This window comes from Salmo salar, chromosome ssa29 (genome assembly GCF_905237065.1).
Source record: "Salmo salar chromosome ssa29, Ssal_v3.1, whole genome shotgun sequence".
Taxonomy (NCBI): Eukaryota; Metazoa; Chordata; class Actinopteri; order Salmoniformes; family Salmonidae; genus Salmo; species Salmo salar.
Window position 1 is genome coordinate 15,730,828 of NC_059470.1, and position 17,301 is coordinate 15,748,128.

The 17,301-nt window shown below is 42.2% G+C and overlaps 2 protein-coding genes across 5 annotated transcripts in view; both read right to left on the reverse strand.

The window, feature by feature from the left end:
• sdcbp (syndecan binding protein (syntenin)) overlaps positions 1-17,301 on the reverse strand; it is a 49,342-nt gene that overhangs the window by 1,798 nt on the left and 30,243 nt on the right. The window contains exons 1-6 of one of the 4 annotated variants that reach the window (XM_014180983.2): positions 7,054-7,127; positions 1,389-1,447; positions 1,205-1,295; positions 888-997; positions 484-645; positions 124-299 (exon numbers count right to left, since the gene is read on the reverse strand). In XM_014180983.2, the coding sequence (XP_014036458.1) occupies positions 124-299; positions 484-645; positions 888-997; positions 1,205-1,295; positions 1,389-1,439 (590 nt within the window). In that variant the 5' untranslated portion in view covers positions 1,440-1,447; positions 7,054-7,127. Of the gene's footprint in view, positions 1-123; positions 300-483; positions 646-887; positions 998-1,204; positions 1,296-1,388; positions 1,448-2,331; positions 2,572-3,190; positions 3,287-7,053; positions 7,128-17,301 lie in introns of those variants that run through there. The other 3 variants (XM_045710980.1, XM_014180982.2, XM_045710978.1) reach the window with 3 other exon arrangements.
• fam110b (family with sequence similarity 110 member B) lies at positions 7,298-10,259 on the reverse strand. Its single transcript, NM_001140272.1, is given in 1 exon segment — positions 7,298-10,259. A coding segment is annotated over 1 exon segment (1,077 nt). The 5' UTR covers positions 9,938-10,259; the 3' UTR covers positions 7,298-8,860.

A 17,301-nucleotide genomic window follows, 5' to 3' on the forward strand; every position in this document is an offset into this window, starting at 1 on the left:
TGCAGCTAGAGTGTTTTGGCACACAGTATCCTCATCCAGAAGCATGATGGACCAAGTCAAGTCAATAATTCAGTGATGTAACTGGATCCTCAGTTGAATTATGAATGGCTGGTGGGAGCTCACCTGTCCCGTACCACAAAAGCTATCCTCTCGGCGCTGGCGTTCTTCAGCACCTTGTGGGCCTTGTCCGTGCTCCACCCAGCGCAGTTCTCCCCGTTTATCTGCAGCACCTGATCTCCGAAGCGCAGGCCTCCCAATGCCGCGGCAGTGTTCGCCTGTACCAGCTGAACAAACACACCCTGCCAAGCCACACTGATACTCAGCAACAAAACTGTATCCAAGGGAAACATTTTGAGTACAAAAGTGGCGCTATAGTCAGGCTTGCTAAAGGGAAAACCTAGGGTAGCCTGCTATTTTGTTCATACTTCCAACTGGATCGTTTTATATTACTTGACATGTCATTGAATAGTGCCAGTGTCTTACGTTGTCCACAGATTTGAGGCGCAGTCCGATCTTGCCGTCGCTGTCCTTGCAGAGGATGACCTCCCTGATGCCTTGCCTTATCTCAGCCCTGCGGATGCCACAGTCATTCCCTGTGATCGGAGCGTTCATGTAGCTCAGAGCGGAGGTCCTGGGAGCCACTGCCTGCAGAAACCACACAGAGCCAACATATCACTCTCAAAGAGCCACAGAGGTGAGAACATTCATCAGCATCCCATGGAGTAGATGACAATTAACGTCTACTTTATGGTTAATTTCTGCAGTTTTAGATTAAACTGAGACCTGATAGTAAAGTAATAGCAAACATGGTCTGAAATTCAACAAAATCAACCCTGACAATAACTGCCACCATTTTATATCAAATTATAGACCCAGAGTGTGATTACCCCAGAGTAGTCTTCTGCTGGTACCATGGACAGCGCCTGGCGAAGTGCATCCTCACTGAGGTTCAGCCCCATGAACTCTGAGAGCTCAGGGTACAGTTTGGGGTAGAGTCCTGCAAGACAACCAACACCAACAGATGCAGTGAAATGAGATAAACAAAGGCAAGCTACGATCAATAATTATTTCCTATTTGCTCTAAGAGTGGATACAATTCTACCATAATTTGTGAGACATGATATCAAAAGGTTAGTAGAGTCAGCACGTGAAGACATTACAACATATCCAGACTGCATTATTGATAATGGAAGACTTTGGTTACCTGTTTCTTCCTCCACAGGATTTGGAGCTTCCTGTACAGCAAGTAGAGCAGGTGTCTTGCTTGGACTGGCGGAGTAAGTACTACTTCGAGCCTGGTAAAATAATGAGGCCAATTAGTTATACATGTGCTCAATAACAATGCATTAGGTGTTTTTGAAGTGTTGAAACAAATGTAGGACTCTTACCTGTATAAATTGATCCACCTTCATGTCCTCCAATGATGGATACAGCGACATGGTGGTTTCTAAAGAGAAAAGTTGCAAAAGATTGATTGCAAAGACTCATAGCTATTCTAATAGATTTCCCTTAGATTTCCCTTCCCCTGTGTAATTTCAGGCTTTCAGCATCTGTAGGCTTAACTGGTAATGTCTAATACATCAACAACTACCTAATTTATGTCAGAAAAATGTACATCAAAGGTCGTCTTGGTCTTGCTGGCAGTCCTAGTTGGCTAAATACGGATAGGCCTAAACCCAATATTGTTATTTCAGTAATCCAGGGCAGCACCAAATCGATTACATGAATACAAGCTCCTGTCTATTTTAAGTGATGTTTATCAAACTGCACATGAGTTAGGCTATGTTCTCATTCACCGTAAGGGATTTATTCATGAGACATCAAAGCATAAGCCTAGTATAAAAATTCATCGAAAAACCGCATTATGACGCGAACCCCATTGAGATGCTTCCAGCTATTTTTATACAAGGGAGCATTAGACGCAGTGAACCTAAACCAGAGGGACGAATTCGCCAACTCCTCAGATATGACCTGCGAATATAATAGGCTACTCATATTTGATACGAATAAAAAGCGTGAACTAAACACTATAGCCAAAATGTAAGAGAAGGAAACTGGAGGCAGAGATATAACCGTGTCCAACATTGATAAATACACCCACGCGCAATATTATGCTAACAATAGGCTACCACCCTAATATGCCGGACAAAAAAATAACTAATGTCGGTTATTTGGCGTTTTTCTTCTAAAGCATAAGTTTAAAGACTATATTGTACGCATCATTGTGGCTTTTTGCATTATAGATAGGGATGTGTAGCTTAATTGAGAAATTGCCTACATTGATATGTTTGAGGAAATAAAAAAAGACAGGAGGAAAACGTCAAAACTCACCTGGCAAGCGCGAGGAAGTCCGAGAGAATAGCCTACTTATATGTGTTTTTATTATGCGATATATTGACTGTCCGTTATACATGCACGGTCACAAATTGTCTAGTCTACTGTGCTGTTTTTTCCATTGAGGTGTAACCGTTTCTGATATCCGTACGTTTGTTGTGGAGACAGCTAGGCGGCTATGCGCGTCTTGCGCGACCTTGTCCAGCCCATTTATTATAGGACAAGGTAACGTAAACAGCCAGATCAGTTACCTACAACGGCTGCTGTATAGCTTAAAAGCACAAGAAGAATAGTCCCTTAAGGCATTTTACAGTGTTAGATAACTATATAAGTGAACATAGTGGAAAATAAAAACATATATTTTCTTTAAATTAGTATATCAGAGAGGTTTTAGTAAAACATTACGTTTTTCTGTATTTTATTCGTTTTCTGTCCTTTATCTAACTGCTTTGCCATTCATCTAACTGTTAATTGATTGAACAATTATATGTAGTAGCCTAGCAGAGATTCATCTTTAGTCAACTGAGAAAGCAATTTGTGTCATAGAAGTAGCCTATTAGCCTAATCTCTATGGTTTGTGTATTGGAGACAGAAATGGAGGAGAACCCATTATTTTATAGATTTATTTCTAAGAATATTTGGTGTAGGGGCATACATGTGAGGATGAAATGCCAGTTTACATAGGGAGCAGGCCAGCACAGACAGGATAGGACCAGAACTCTGGAGTACCATAATATCATCATTCTGGTTCTGGAGCATCACAATGCTGTTGTCATGACAACATACCCAACAATCTAGATGTTGCAAAAATAAATTCCACTTTTGATGAACACTTGAAGCAGAGCACAATACAAACCTAGAATCCTGAATGACACCCATAAGTCTGAATACTTAAACTCAGCAGGTGGAAATTAATATATATTTTTTTTTAATTCCATAGATTTTTTTTCCACAGACCTGAAAAAACAGAAAGAGGATGATGGACAACGTTCTTGTGCTGTGAGTTTCCATAATCAATCATCTGTAATTAAGTAGCCTATTTGGTGGGCTATTACAATCTAGCTGTTGAATTAATGATTCAATCTGACTTTGCCATGTTAATTTTACCTGGCTAGACTAAACTAGACTAAACTAGACTGGACTAGACTGAACTAGACCAGTAGACTGGACTAGACTGAATAGAATAGATTCTCAGAGAGAGAGGGCTGGAGGAGAGAACTGGAGAGGGAGATAGAGGGAGATGGAGAGAGCGTTAAAGAGAGTGCGGATGCACAGGTGAAGGAAGAAACTTTGAAGGCTCTATATGGACTGCTGAGAGAGAGAGAAAGTGGAAGAGAAGATGAAGGAGGTAGAGAAAGAGGTATAGAGGATGAAGGAGAGAGAAATAGGTAGAGAGGATGAAGGAGAGAGAGAAAGAGGTAGAGAGGATGAAGGAGAGAGAAAGAGGTAGAGAGGATGAAGGAGAGAGAGAAAGAGGTAGAGAAGATGAAGGAGAGAGAAAAAAGCATAGAGGATGAAGGAGAGAGCGAAAGAGAGGATGAAGGAGAGAGAGAAAGAGGTAGAGAGGATGAAGGAGAGAGAGAAAGCAGAATAGAGGATGAAGGAGAGAGAGAAAGAGGTATAGCGGATGAAGGAGAGAGAAAAAGAGGTAGAGATGATGGAGAGAGCGAAAGAGAGGATGAAGGAGAGCGAGAAAGAGGTAGAGAGGATGAAGGAGAGAAAAAGAGGTAGAGAGGATGAAGGAGAGAGAAAAAGAGGTAGAGATGATGAAGGAGAGAGCGAAAGAGAGGATGAAGGAGAGAGAAAGAGCTAGAGAAGGAGAGAGAGAAAGAGGAGAGAGGGTGAAGGAGAGAGAAAGAGGTAGAGAGGATGAAGGAGAGAGAGAGAGGTAGAGAGGATGAAGGAGAGAGAGAAAGGGGTAGAGAGGATGAAAAAGTTGAGGGAGAAAGAGGGAGTATATGGAGAAGAGTGTCAAGAACGAAATGGAGCGGGTGAGAGAGGAGGTGCAGGGAGAAAAGGAGAAAAGGAGAGTGAGCGAGATGATGGAAGGAGAGAGAAAGAAGCATAGAGGATGAAGGAGAGAGAGAATGAGGTAGATGATGAAAGATAGAGATAAAGAGGTAGAGGATGAAGGAGAGAGAGAAAGAAATAGAGAGGATGCAGGAGAGTGAGAAAGAGGAAGAGAAGATGGAGAGAGAAAGAGGAAGAGAAGTTGAAGGAGGTAGAGAAAGAGGTGTAGAGGATGAAGGAGAGAGAAAGAGGTAAAGAGGATGAAGGAGAGAGAAAGAGGTAGAGATGATGGAGAGAGCGAAAGAGAGGATGAAGGAGAGAAAGAGGTATAGAGGATGAAGGAGAGAGAAATAGGTAGAGAGGATGAAGGAGAGAGAGAAAGAGGTAGAGAAGATGAAGGAGAGAGAGAAAGAGGTAGAGAAGATGAAGGAGAGAGAGAAAGAGGTAGAGAAGATGAAGGAGAGAGAAAGAAGCATAGAGGATGAAGGAGAGAGCGAAAGAGAGGATGAAGGAGAGAGAGAAAGAGGTAGAGAGGATGAAGGAGAGAGAAAGAGGTAGAGATGATGGAGAGAGCGAAAGAGAGAATGAAGGAGAGCGAGAAAGAGGTAGAGAGGATGAAGGAGAGAAAAAGAGGTAGAGAGGATGAAGGAGAGAGAAAGAGGTAGAGAGGATGAAGGAGAGAGAGGTAGAGAGGATGAAGGAAAGAGAGAAAGAGGGAGCATATGGAGAAGAGGGTCAAGAACGAAATGGAGCGGGTGAGAGAGGAGGTGCAGGGAGAAAAGGAGAAAAGGAGGGTGAGCGAGATGATGGAAGGAGAGAGAAAGAAGCATAGAGGATGAAGGAAAGAGAGAATGAGGTAGATGATGAAAGATAGAGATAAAGAGGTAGAGGATGAAGGAGAGAGAGAAAGAAATAGAGAGGATGCAGGAGAGTGAGAAAGAGGAAGAGAAGATGGAGAGAGAAAGAGAGGATGAAGGAGGGAGAGAAAGAGGTGTAGAGGATGAAGGAGAGAAAAAGAGGTAGAGGATGAAGGAGAGAGAAAGAGGTAGAGATGATGGAGAGAGCGAAAGAGAGGATGAAGGAGAGAAAGAGGTAGAGAGGATGAAGGAGAGAGAGAGGTAGAGAGGATGAAGGAGAGAGAGAAAGAGGTAGAGAGGATGAAAAAGGTGAGGGAGAAAGAGGGAGTATATGGAGAAGAGGGTCAAGAACGAAATGGAGCGGGTGAGAGAGGAGGTGCAGGGAGAAAAGGAGAAAAGGAGAGTGAGCGAGATGATGGAAGGAGAGAGAAAGAAGCATAGAGGATGAAGGAGAGAGAGAATGAGGTAGATGATGAAAGATAGAGATAAAGAGGTAGAGGATGAAGGAGAGAGAGAAAGAAATAGAGAGGATGCAGGAGAGTGAGAAAGAGGAAGAGAAGATGGAGAGAGAAAGAGGAAGAGAGGATGAAGGAGGGAGAGAAAGAGGTAGAGAAGTTGAAGGAGGTAGAGAAAGAGGTGTAGAGGATGAAGGAGAGAGAAAGAGGTAGAGAGGATGAAGGAGAGAAAAAGAGGTAGAGAGGATGAAGGAGAGAGAAAGAGGTAGAGATGATGGAGAGAGCGAAAGAGAGGATGAAGGAGAGAAAGAGGTAGAGAGAATGAAGGAGAGAGAAAAAGAGGTAGATGATGGAGAGAGCGAAAGAGAGGATAAAGGAGAGAGAAAAAGAGGTAGAGAGGATGAAGGAGAGAGAAAGAGGTAGAGGATGAAGGAGAGAGAGAGAAAGAGGTAGAGAGGATGAAGGAGAGAGAAAGAGGTAGAGAGGATGAAGGAGAGAGAGAGAAAGAGGTAGAGAGGATGAAGGAGAGAGAAAGAGGTAGAGAGGATGAAGGAGAGAGAGAAAGAGGTAGAGAGGATGAAAAAGGTGAGGGAGAAAGAGGGAGCATATGGAGAAGAGGGTCAAGAACGAAATGGAGCGGGTGAGAGAGGAGGTGCAGGGAGAAAAGGAGAAAAGGAGAGTGAGCAAGATGATGGAAGGAGAGGAAGGAAGGAATAGAAAAAGAAAGACAAGGAAGCATACATAGACACATTGATGGAGCTGGAGAGAGAAAAGATATACTGGAGAATGTAAGACAGAACCTGGGAGACGTGAGACAGTGTGTTGAGAGGGTGAGAGATGCTCAAAGACAGAGCAGAGAAAGAGAGAGCAGGACTATGAGATGAAGATTAGCGAGTTGCAGGATGAGAAGAGGGAATTGACCCGCAGACTTGTCAAGTAAAATAGACCAGGGATGGAAAATACAGGCACAGAAACTCCAAATGACCTTCTGTATGTATTCTGTTTTGTATACTGCACATAGCCAGAGCTATAGGAATAGAATAAAACACTATACAGGTGCCTCTATGGCCACAAACACTATTCACTAACATTAGGTTATATACATAACCAGAGACACTTCATTTGAAATTGAATAGATCTCAGGTAGCACACTCGTGTTTGGATGCATAAACCACCTCAAAAATGCGGTAAGTACACAAACTCTTTCTTTCATTGTCAGATATCCCAGACAGGACAGCTACAGTGATTACATCCCTGACCTCATCAAAAGGGAGTAGGATGGACAGAGGAAGACGCACCCACACATTTCTACTCAAATGATAAATAAAGGCATGCAAAGGCAACGTGGTTATTTATCGAACCGTATGAAATGACAATTAAACAGCAGGAAATCTTACCTGGCCTCGGCCTTTAACACATGCAAGAGCATGGTTTATTGTATTACTGGTAAGTGCAAATATGTTGGAATGGCCACTGACTAGAAAGGAGAACTCCCTGTTTATTGGCTGTTGATGTTATGAGAAGGGTTTCGCAACACGTGTGCTTGTGGTTTTGCCATTTGTGTAAAAAACAAAAAACAAGAACTTACTAAAAGTTTTGCAGGATAATTCAAATGTAATGAAATATAAAAGACAAGGCCTAAGCAGTTAATAAGCTATTTAATACAGTAACAAGCAGAATTGAGCCTTTCATACATATGGTAGCAGTTGAAGTGCTATGCATGTCCTTATACAGTATACATTATACAATACAAAAAGATCTTGGGCCACTGGTACATTGCATTGGTGATGCATTGACACGTAGAGCAAGCCACTAGTCCCCAAACGCAACCATCCGGTCCTACTTCGCCGATGAACACAACAGTGACCACATAGAGGGAACTACAGAACCAGTATAAAACCAAATAGAAGTTGATAACATGCTTTGCCAGCTAAAGAGTTTATAGTCACACAGCGCTTGGACACAGAGACACACACACGTGGGTATTGATAAAAGCACACAGGAGCTAAGCATCGACACTGAAGTGCAAATAGCAGAACATAACGCGCTCAGCCTCAGGAATGACTTGAGTAACAGTCCGTGTACCCAGACAATGCTGACTGTGCCAATGCTGCTTAACTCGTTTTTTGTTGTTGTTGAAAGATAGTAAGGTACTGCAGCAGCCATCTTAAAATCAAGGTTCTGTCTGAGAACTGCAGGTTTGGGGAAGCATGCAGGCTGACAGGACAATGTTTTCAGGACCACAAATACCTATTTTAGATCAAATAATGCATAATGGATAATGAATTACATCCACTGTATCTACAGGAAGCATTTACAACCTTACTGTAAGCACTAGGTAAACATGATGAAACAGCAGCATATAGGGTTACTGTATGAAAACGTCACAGTTTGACATAGCATCACCCTATAGTGCAGCTTATCCTTATCCTTAAAGGACAAGACAGACCGACACGAATGTTGGCCGTGCGCAGTGGATCACCTGCTGGGTGTCAACGAACGGTGTCGATTCAACATGTAGAATCGTAGGGAAAGAAAAAAGAAAAGGAAGGCCAATGCTCTGTGGACAGCGTGTAGGTATGTCTTGTCCTTTGTTTGGAACTTTGGTTAGCAGTCCTTAGGTCCAAATTTGAATTGTGGGCAGGTTTTGTAACTGGAAACATTTTTATTTGAGTGCCTGCTTTTAAACTACTTATAAACACTAATCCATATAACCGTGTTTACCTTTATACAGTATAAGGCCTGTTGTTGACGATTTAATACATACTTTACACATATACATGTTTTTACCATACATATGCATGTACTCCAACAAGTGTTTTATGTTTACGCATTTACGTTTCTTTATCATGTAGATATTTCATAGTGTTTCTGGATGTCTTCATGAGTGACATTAGTGCTATGACATCTGACATAATAATGAATAAAAAATATTTCAATTGTATTAACTTACTGTTAATAAATGGACAAATGCATAATACATGATGATTTACAGTTTACTACTGATTTACAAATGGTTCAGAAATACCAATAATGATATTATACTTTGACATAAATGCACTGTAAGATGCTATGTTAAATACATCACAAAGCGTTTATCAACTACCTATGTAGTAGTTATATTTATTTAGTGCTTATGGATGGATTATGAATGCCTTTTGTAGCTAGTTCCGCTAATCATGACCTAATAAAGCTTGAGTCCTCTCAAACATGGGAGACTTTCTGAGACTCCCGTGCATGTTTGATGCTATACAGCCATTTGATAACGCGTGCATTGCGCTCGACGGCAGATATTCCGTAGGGGACGCGCTCAGCCGAGTCCGCGTCGTCTGTCAGGTTGTCGTTGCTGTGCAGCGATCGCTCGCAGTCGGAGCTGATCATGCTGGCGCTGCGGAAGTTGAGGGAGAGGAGGTCGGAGTTGGCCCGGGCAAAGCTCTCCACCACACCGAGGCCCTCCAGCTCCCCGGGGTCCAGCCCACAGTAGTTAAAGAAGCGCTCCACGTCAGCGCCTGCCCGGGCATAGCGCTCGCTCAGGTCAGATTTGGACCGGTTCAGGGATGGTCTCCGGGGAACAGAGGCATGGGGCTTGGGTGGCGGGGGCGGGCCAGAGCCTCCGCTAATGCCGGGCTTCACACGGAGGGGCAAGCGCAAGTCTGAGGAGCTGAGTGAGAGGTGCAGCAGCCCCTCGACAGGCCGCTCCTGCAGGAGGCTGGCGCTCAGGTTGAGGTTGGCACCCTGCGTGGGGAACACCCGCAGCGACTCAGCAAAGGAGCGGCGGTGAAGCTCGCTGGACCGGGAGCGCTGTGGGGCCCAGCTCCTCGCCCCATTCCCCTGGCCCGCCATGCAACTCTCTGAACTGTTGAGAAGATTCCGCAGGATCTCTAAATTGAGGTTGGCACGCTTGGCTTGGCCCACATCAGATTTACCGTTGTTTTTGTTGGAGGCTTTGAGGGCAGGGCTGCTGCCAGCTCTCTTGGGACCATATGCAGGACCACCAGGGGGTCCAGGAGGGCTGGGCAGGAGAAGAGCAGCCGTCACAGGCTCCTGCTTGGCGTTGATCACCTCTTGGCTCTTCACGTACTTGGCCTTGTCCGCCTCCAGCCTCTCCACGGCGCTCATACGATGCGGTTGGTGCTGCTCTGCGGCCTGCCTGCGGAAGTATTCAGGCCCCTTGTTGAGGATCCGCAATGGCACCGCGCCGGGTTGAGCCGGGCCGGCTGTGGCTGCAGGTAGGGTGGCATCCTTGCCCACGCCTTCTGACTGAAGCATCTCCGTGGGCATGTCAGAGATTTTCTCCCCCGCCACAGTCGTGCTGGATTTGGTGGTACTACGCACCACTCACAGCACTGCCTCAGAATAACAGACATCCAGCCGGAGGAATGCCCTGCTGCTGCTGCAACCTGCGTCTGGCCAGTATCGATAACACAGCCTCATTGCACCTCCCAGCAGGTAGCACCGGCCCTGTTTTGCTTCCCGTCTATACACAAATCTCTATTTATCTGTCTCTTTAATTATCTGTCTCTTTTGTGCTAAATCTATGACTCTCCCTGTATCTATCCCTCTCTCTCTCTACATCCTGGAATATCTCTCTATTTTCCTCTGGCTGTGCGCAGTCTCGGTCTGAGTCTCTGAGCAGACGTGGGTAATGGAGCCTGTGGCGTTTGTCTTCGTCTCCCAATCCAGTGGATTCTTCCAATGCAGAGATGGATGCAGCTCTCTCCCCCAGTCCTTTGTGCTGCTCAGCCTCGGCAGCGACCTGAAACCCAGCACAGCCTTCACAGCCAATCATGTCACGGGAGAGTTGACATCACTGTTCTAGCAACAACAGGAAGAGAGGGCAAGGTAAGCTTGTGGTTGGCTGTTAAAGCAAACACTACGATCCGATTGGTTGATCAAGCACCAAGGGGAGGGCTGGGTAAAGGAGTCTCTAATAGCATATTACACTGTGGAGCACTACTGATTCTTCAGAGAGGTGAATAGGATTTTCCAGAGTGGAATAAAATGTTTCACATTGAAACATGAATGCCACTATGGTGATGATACTGTCCACATATACTGAAATTATTCCAATCCAACCCTCATGGAAAAAACACGTGAATTTCATTTGATTTTACGGGGGCGGGAGGTAGCCTAGTGGTTAGAGTGGTTTGCCAGTGACTGAAAGGTTGCTGGATCAAATCCCCGACCTGACAAGGTAAAAAATCTCTTGTTCTGCCCCTGAACAAGGTAGTTAACCCACTGTTTCCTGTCATTGTAAATAAGAATGTGTTCATAACTGACTTGCGTAGTTAAATAAAGATTACTTTTTTTTTTTAAATCAACTCATGTGATGTAATAGGATCTCATGTGGAATAAATGTGACAACATGGGGATGCTAAATTTCAACATTCGAAAATCCTGGTGTCACATGTCATTCAGAATATTTTATACTTTAAAATGCATCATTTACATTATTTTAATTTTAACAGTCCCCCGCTTTGATAGGTGGGTGCAATGTACTGGTGGGGTCATTAGCATATTTGGGGACGTGGTCAAATATATTTGTGTTTAACTGTGTGATAATTATGTTGTTGGAAGTTGAGTGCCTCTTTTCACATTGTCTATTTTAAAAATTTTGTAAGAGCATGTGGCACTGATGAGCCCCACTGTAAAAAAGGTATTGACTGTTGTCCGGTAGTTTCACAACAATATGTTGCTGTGAATTTGTCTTTTCCTATCTGGAAACCCTATGTCAGTAAATTATTGTAAAATTCACAGTAACATACCAATAACCTATTGTGCCTTCCTTGACTCTTCTGTTGACAACAAGCAACACTACTTGCTAATTGGCAGCCTATCAGAATATTGCAGGCATGGCTTACTGCATGCGTGGCTTTTAACTAGTTATTTTTGGTCTCCCAAGAGTGGGAATGGCTTCCCAGTTAATATGGTCTGTTGTGTTCTGTTCATAATTCTGTGCTTGTGGGCTGTCAGTTCTCCAGCCTGACATGACTGCATGTGATACCAAATAACTGTATAATATTTAATTAATACAGTACCTAGTCACCATGTCATTGTACTACGCCCTTCCCTACTGCACATCAGACATACAACTAATCATTAACTTCACATCAGCTGTCTGCAAACCAGTAGACATTAAAATGCACACTACTCTCTTAACAATACAGCTCCTGAGTGTCATAAGTTCTTATAAAGATTTCAGAACTAACAGTGTCAGAAGAGGTGTTCAGTAACTTTCATTAACATGATGATTAACCACTTAAACACATATAACATTTCCAATGATGGTTGCCACAAAAACAGCATATTTTACACTATGCCCCCAAATATGCTAAGCCAGCACATTGTCCCCACCTACATTTCAGTGCTGTAATAATTGTACCTTATACTGAATATGTTGTGTAGAAAAATATAAACCCAACATGTAAAGTGTTGGTCCCGTGTTTCATGAGCTGAAAACAAATCCCATATTTCTGTCTGTAATAAAGCCATTTTGTGGGGAAAAACTAATTCTGATTGGCTGGGCCTGGCTCCCCAGTGGGTGGGCCTGGCTGCCAAGTGGGTGGGCCTATTCCCTCCAAGGCCCACCCATGGTTGCTCCCATGCCCAGTCATGTGAAATCCATAGATTAGGGACTATTTTTTTTTTTTTCAATTGACTGATTTCCTTATATGAACTGTAACTCGGTAAAATATTAGAAATTGTCGCATGTTGCATTTCTATTTTTGTTTAGTATAGATTAGCCGCACATGTACTCTAAAAGGTATCGACCAGTACTGTGTGAATTCCTGTTTGTACCTCTGAAGGTACCTTTGACCTTTCTGTAAACCAGGGATCAACATTGTACTGTAACCATACTCTTATTTTCAAGAGTGTGTGGATACAAATAAGTATCGGATGTCACTGCTGAGACATTGATGCACTCCAGACGAAATCATGTGATAATGTGTTTTTGGAACACTTCACATTGTGACATTCCAATACACGTTCATTACCTATAATGCATCTCTGCACTTAGAGTGCCATCTTATTAGTTATCAAATAATTGGACTATTCTCGCATCATTGATTTAATTGACTTATTTCACCAATTTGAGGGTTTTCTGTATAGTTGTCTAATGTTGGTGGGGCATATTATTCAATGTTACTCATTTTTATTAAGTTTCTTTTTAACAAAGCTAAGATTCACTTTTAATTCCAAAGTGTAAGAATACCGGTGAAATAAGTTGTTTGCACAGGCGTGGTGGCATAGCAGAAAGATGCTGTGAACCAAGAGGTTGTAAATTCAAATCTGAGGTAAGACACGTTGAGTAATAAACATATGTTGAAAACACCGCATGATAAAAGCACTGTGTGTATCACAATGACTTATTTTGTTTTCACATATGACTTTCGTTCCAAAACCACATGTTTTCACGTGAAATCATGTGGCTTTTCTGTAAGGGAATAATCAATAAAGATGATTAAAAAAAAAAAAAAAAATAACATTTTAAATACCCAAAACAGCCCCAAACTTCTATGTATTGTTCATCAAAAATATGTATTAACACAAATATAATAACACAAAGGCCTTCCCCTTCCAACACAGACATACTATTGTACTGAAGCATGTTCAAAACTGACTGAATATTATCTCCTGTGTTTGTCCTGTTGCCATGGTTAGAGAGGATGGATAGTTGGATACCGAGACGGCCGTGCAAGGCCAGTCTGGTCTACTTATTGCCCCCACCCAACGGAGGGGGTGCCGCAGAAGCGAAAGAACTTACTGGCAATTTTTTTTCTGGTAGTGGTGGGGCAGGTGGAGAGAGCGGGGAGGTCAAAATAAGTAGACCAGTGCTCACACGAGAGAGGGAACGCCCACTTACATAGAAAGGAATCTTGAACATTATTTCCAATGGTAAAATGCCTGAGTAAGACATCTTCATTTATCCACTATCTTTGGTTGGATACCTATTCCAATTTAATGGCAGCCCTTCTAAATGTATTTCTCATATGTTACCAATGGGTGGCGACAACATACCAGGTTCTACACAGAATGTAGTGCTGCAGATGGATTAAGTGCCTTGCACAAAGCCACAATTGAATTACCTCGCCTGAGACCTGAATACTTGCGTTAGGTCTTCAAGCTCAGTCTGCAGGCTTTCTCAGGCAGCAGGCTAACATATAGGCTTATGGTGCAAGGGAAGACCCAGGATCTAATCCAGACAGTAACACCAGTAACCATCCGGCTCACTACTGACAGATTTGTCTTGTCAGCCCTGTGATTCGAACCAGCTGCCGGTAAATTACTGTAAAATTCACAGTTACCCCTATGTAGTGCATGGTAAGAGAGGATGGGTACCTATCCCAATGTAATGACAGCCTCATGAATGTATTACTCCTGTGTCACCATTGGGTGGGGCAACATACACGGATGGATATGGCGCTGAATACTGATATTGCCATGAGGCATTGTGCTTGTTCGAGAAAAACATGTCAAAAGATCTTCAGGCATTTAACCTATCAATTTGCTATAAAACTCATATTTTCTTTGCAGAATAAGTGGTAAAATACCTTTTGCTTTTCTGAAAAATAAATACAACTATTTTTCTACGATTAAAATAGATCACTGCAAAGTACTACCCATCCGATCTGATATGGCACATTTCATTTTGCTATGAATATGCACACAAATGTCAAATAGTCAAGAATACACGGCGTGAATGCAAAGATTATATAGTGAGTCAATCGATCGTCAGGGGAAAAAATGGTTACATCAGAATTGGGCCATAAATGTACGCAAGCCTCAGAGGACTTCCACTTTGATCCACATGTAATGTACATGCAGGGATGTAATATGAGAAGCCAAGCAAGACAATTCAATTTAATGGTTTCTGTGCACAGCATGCTATTGAAATAGTCCAATTAATGGTTTCCCATTGTTCACTTGACCTCCAGTCCAGTTGTTGTTTAAGTGGCACTTATTTTCTGCTGATTCAAGATTGAAATCCTACCCCTGGAGTTATGGCTGGTCAGACTGGAATGGTGGAAAAAGTACCCAATTGTCATACTTGAGTAAAAGTAAAGATACCTTAGTAGAAAATGACTCAAGTAAAAGTAAAAGTCACCCAGTAAAATACTACTTGAATCAAAGTCTAAAAGTATTTCGTTTTAAATATACATAAGAATCAAAAGTGAATGTAATTGCTAAAATATACTTAAGTATCGAAAGTAAAAGTACAAATAATAAAAAAATCCTGATATTAAGCAAACTAGACGGCAAATATATATATATATATATATATATATATATATATATATATATATATATATATATATATATACAGTGCCTTGCGAAAGTATTCGGCCCCCTTGAACTTTTCGACCTTTTGCCACATTTCAGGCTTCAAACATAAAGATATAAAACTGTAATTTTTTGTGAAGAATCAACAACAAGTGGGACACAATTATGAAGTGGAACGAAATTTATTGGATATTTCAAACTTTTTTAACAAAAAAAAAAATGAAAAATTGGCCGTGCAAAATTATTCAGCCCCTTTACTTGCAGTGCAGCAAACTCTCTCCAGAAGATCAGTGAGGATCTCTGAATGATCCAATGTTGACCTAAATGACTAATGATGATAAATAGAATCCACCTGTGTGTAATCAAGTCTCCGTATAAATGCACCTGCTCTGTGATAGTCTCAGAGGTCCGTTTAAAGGGCAGAGAGCATCATGAAGAACAAGGAACACACCAGGCAGGTCCGAGATACTGTTGTGGAGAAGTTTAAAGCCGGATTTGGATACAAAAAGAGTTCCCAAGCTTTAAACATCCCAAGGAGCACTGTGCAAGCGATAATATTGAAAGGGAAGGAGTATCAGACCACTGCAAATCTACGAAGACCCGGCCGTCCCTCTAAACTTTCAGCTCATACAAGGAGAAGACTGATCAGAGATGCAGCCAAGAGGCCCATGATCACTCTGGATGAACTGCAGAGATCTACAGCTGAGGTGGGAGACTCTGTCCATAGGACAACAATCAGTCGTATACTGCACAAATCTGGCCTTTATGGAAGAGTGGCAAGAAGAAAGCCATTTCTTAAAGATATCCATAAAAAGTGTTGTTTAAAGTTTGCCACTAGCCACCTGGGAGACACACCAAACATGTGGAAGAAGGTGCTCTGGTCAGATGAAACCAAAATCGAACTTTTTGGCAACAATGCAAAACGTTATGTTTGGCGTAAAAGCAACACAGCTCATCACCCTGAACACACCATCCCCACTGTCAAACATGGTGGTGGCAGCATCATTCTTTGGGCCTGCTTTTTTTCAGCAGGGGCAGGGAAGATGGTTAAAATTGATGGGAAGATGGATGGAGCCAAATACAGGACCATTCTGGGAGAAAACCTGATGGAGTCTGCAAAAGACCTGAGACTGGGATGGAGATTTGTCTTCCAACAAGACAATGATCCAAAACATAAAGCAAAATCTACAATAGAATGGTTCACAAATAAACATATCCAGGTGTTAGAATGGCCAAGTCAAAGTCCAGACCTGAATCCAATCGAGAATCTGTGGAAAGAACTGAAAACTGCTGTTCACAAACGCTCTCCATCCAACCTCACTGAGCTCGAGCTGTTTTGCAAGGAGGAATGGGCAAAAATGTCAGTCTCTCGATGTGCAAAACTGATAGAGACATACCCCAAGCGACTTACAGCTGTAATCGCAGCAAAAGGTGGCGCTACAAAGTATTAACTTAAGGGGGCTGAATCATTTTGCACGCCCAATTTTTCAGTTTATTTGTTAAAAAAGTTTGAAATATCCAATAAATTTCGTTCCACTTCATGATTGTGTCCCAATTGTTGTTGATTCTTCACAAAAAAATTACAGTTTTATATCTTTATGTTTGAAGCCTGAAATGTGGCAAAAGGTCGAAAAGTTCAAGGGGGCCGAATACTTTCGCAAGGCACTGTATATATATATATATATATTTATATATTTTTTTTTACAGATAGCCAGGGGGCACTCAGACATAATTTAGAAACAAAACATTTGTGTTGAGTGAGTCCGCCAGATAAGAGGCTGTAGGGATGACCAGGGATGATCTCTTGATAAGTGCATGAATTGGACCATTTTCCTGTCCTGCTAAGCGTTCAAAATCTAACGAGTACTTTTAGGTGTCAGGGAGAATGTTTGGAGTAAAAAATACCTTATTTTCTTTAGGGATATAGTGGAGTAAAAGTAAAAGTTGTCAAAAATATAAATGGTAAAGGAATGTACAGATGCCCAAAAACACTACTTAAGTAGTACTTTCAAGTATTTTTACTTAAGTACTTTACACCACTGCCCCCCAGCCATGTATTTTCAATAGTCAATTTCTGATTAGATTATAGTTTTTAAAAATCGTTAGCCAAACATTTCAATTTGACAAAAGGCGGGTGGAACAAAATTAAGATTAAAGAGACATTAAGTGGAGTGTCAAGTTCTGCTTTATTAGTCAATGAAACAGTCTACTGAAGAGAGCTCTTTTGGCTGGTTTGTGATCTGATCTCAAATCGCAATCGCAACGTTGCATTTGTGGCTGACTGAATGTGTCAAAACACCCTTTACCAAAGCAGTTGTGACCTCTGTTACAACTCACACACCAGCTTGGCCCAACACACACAC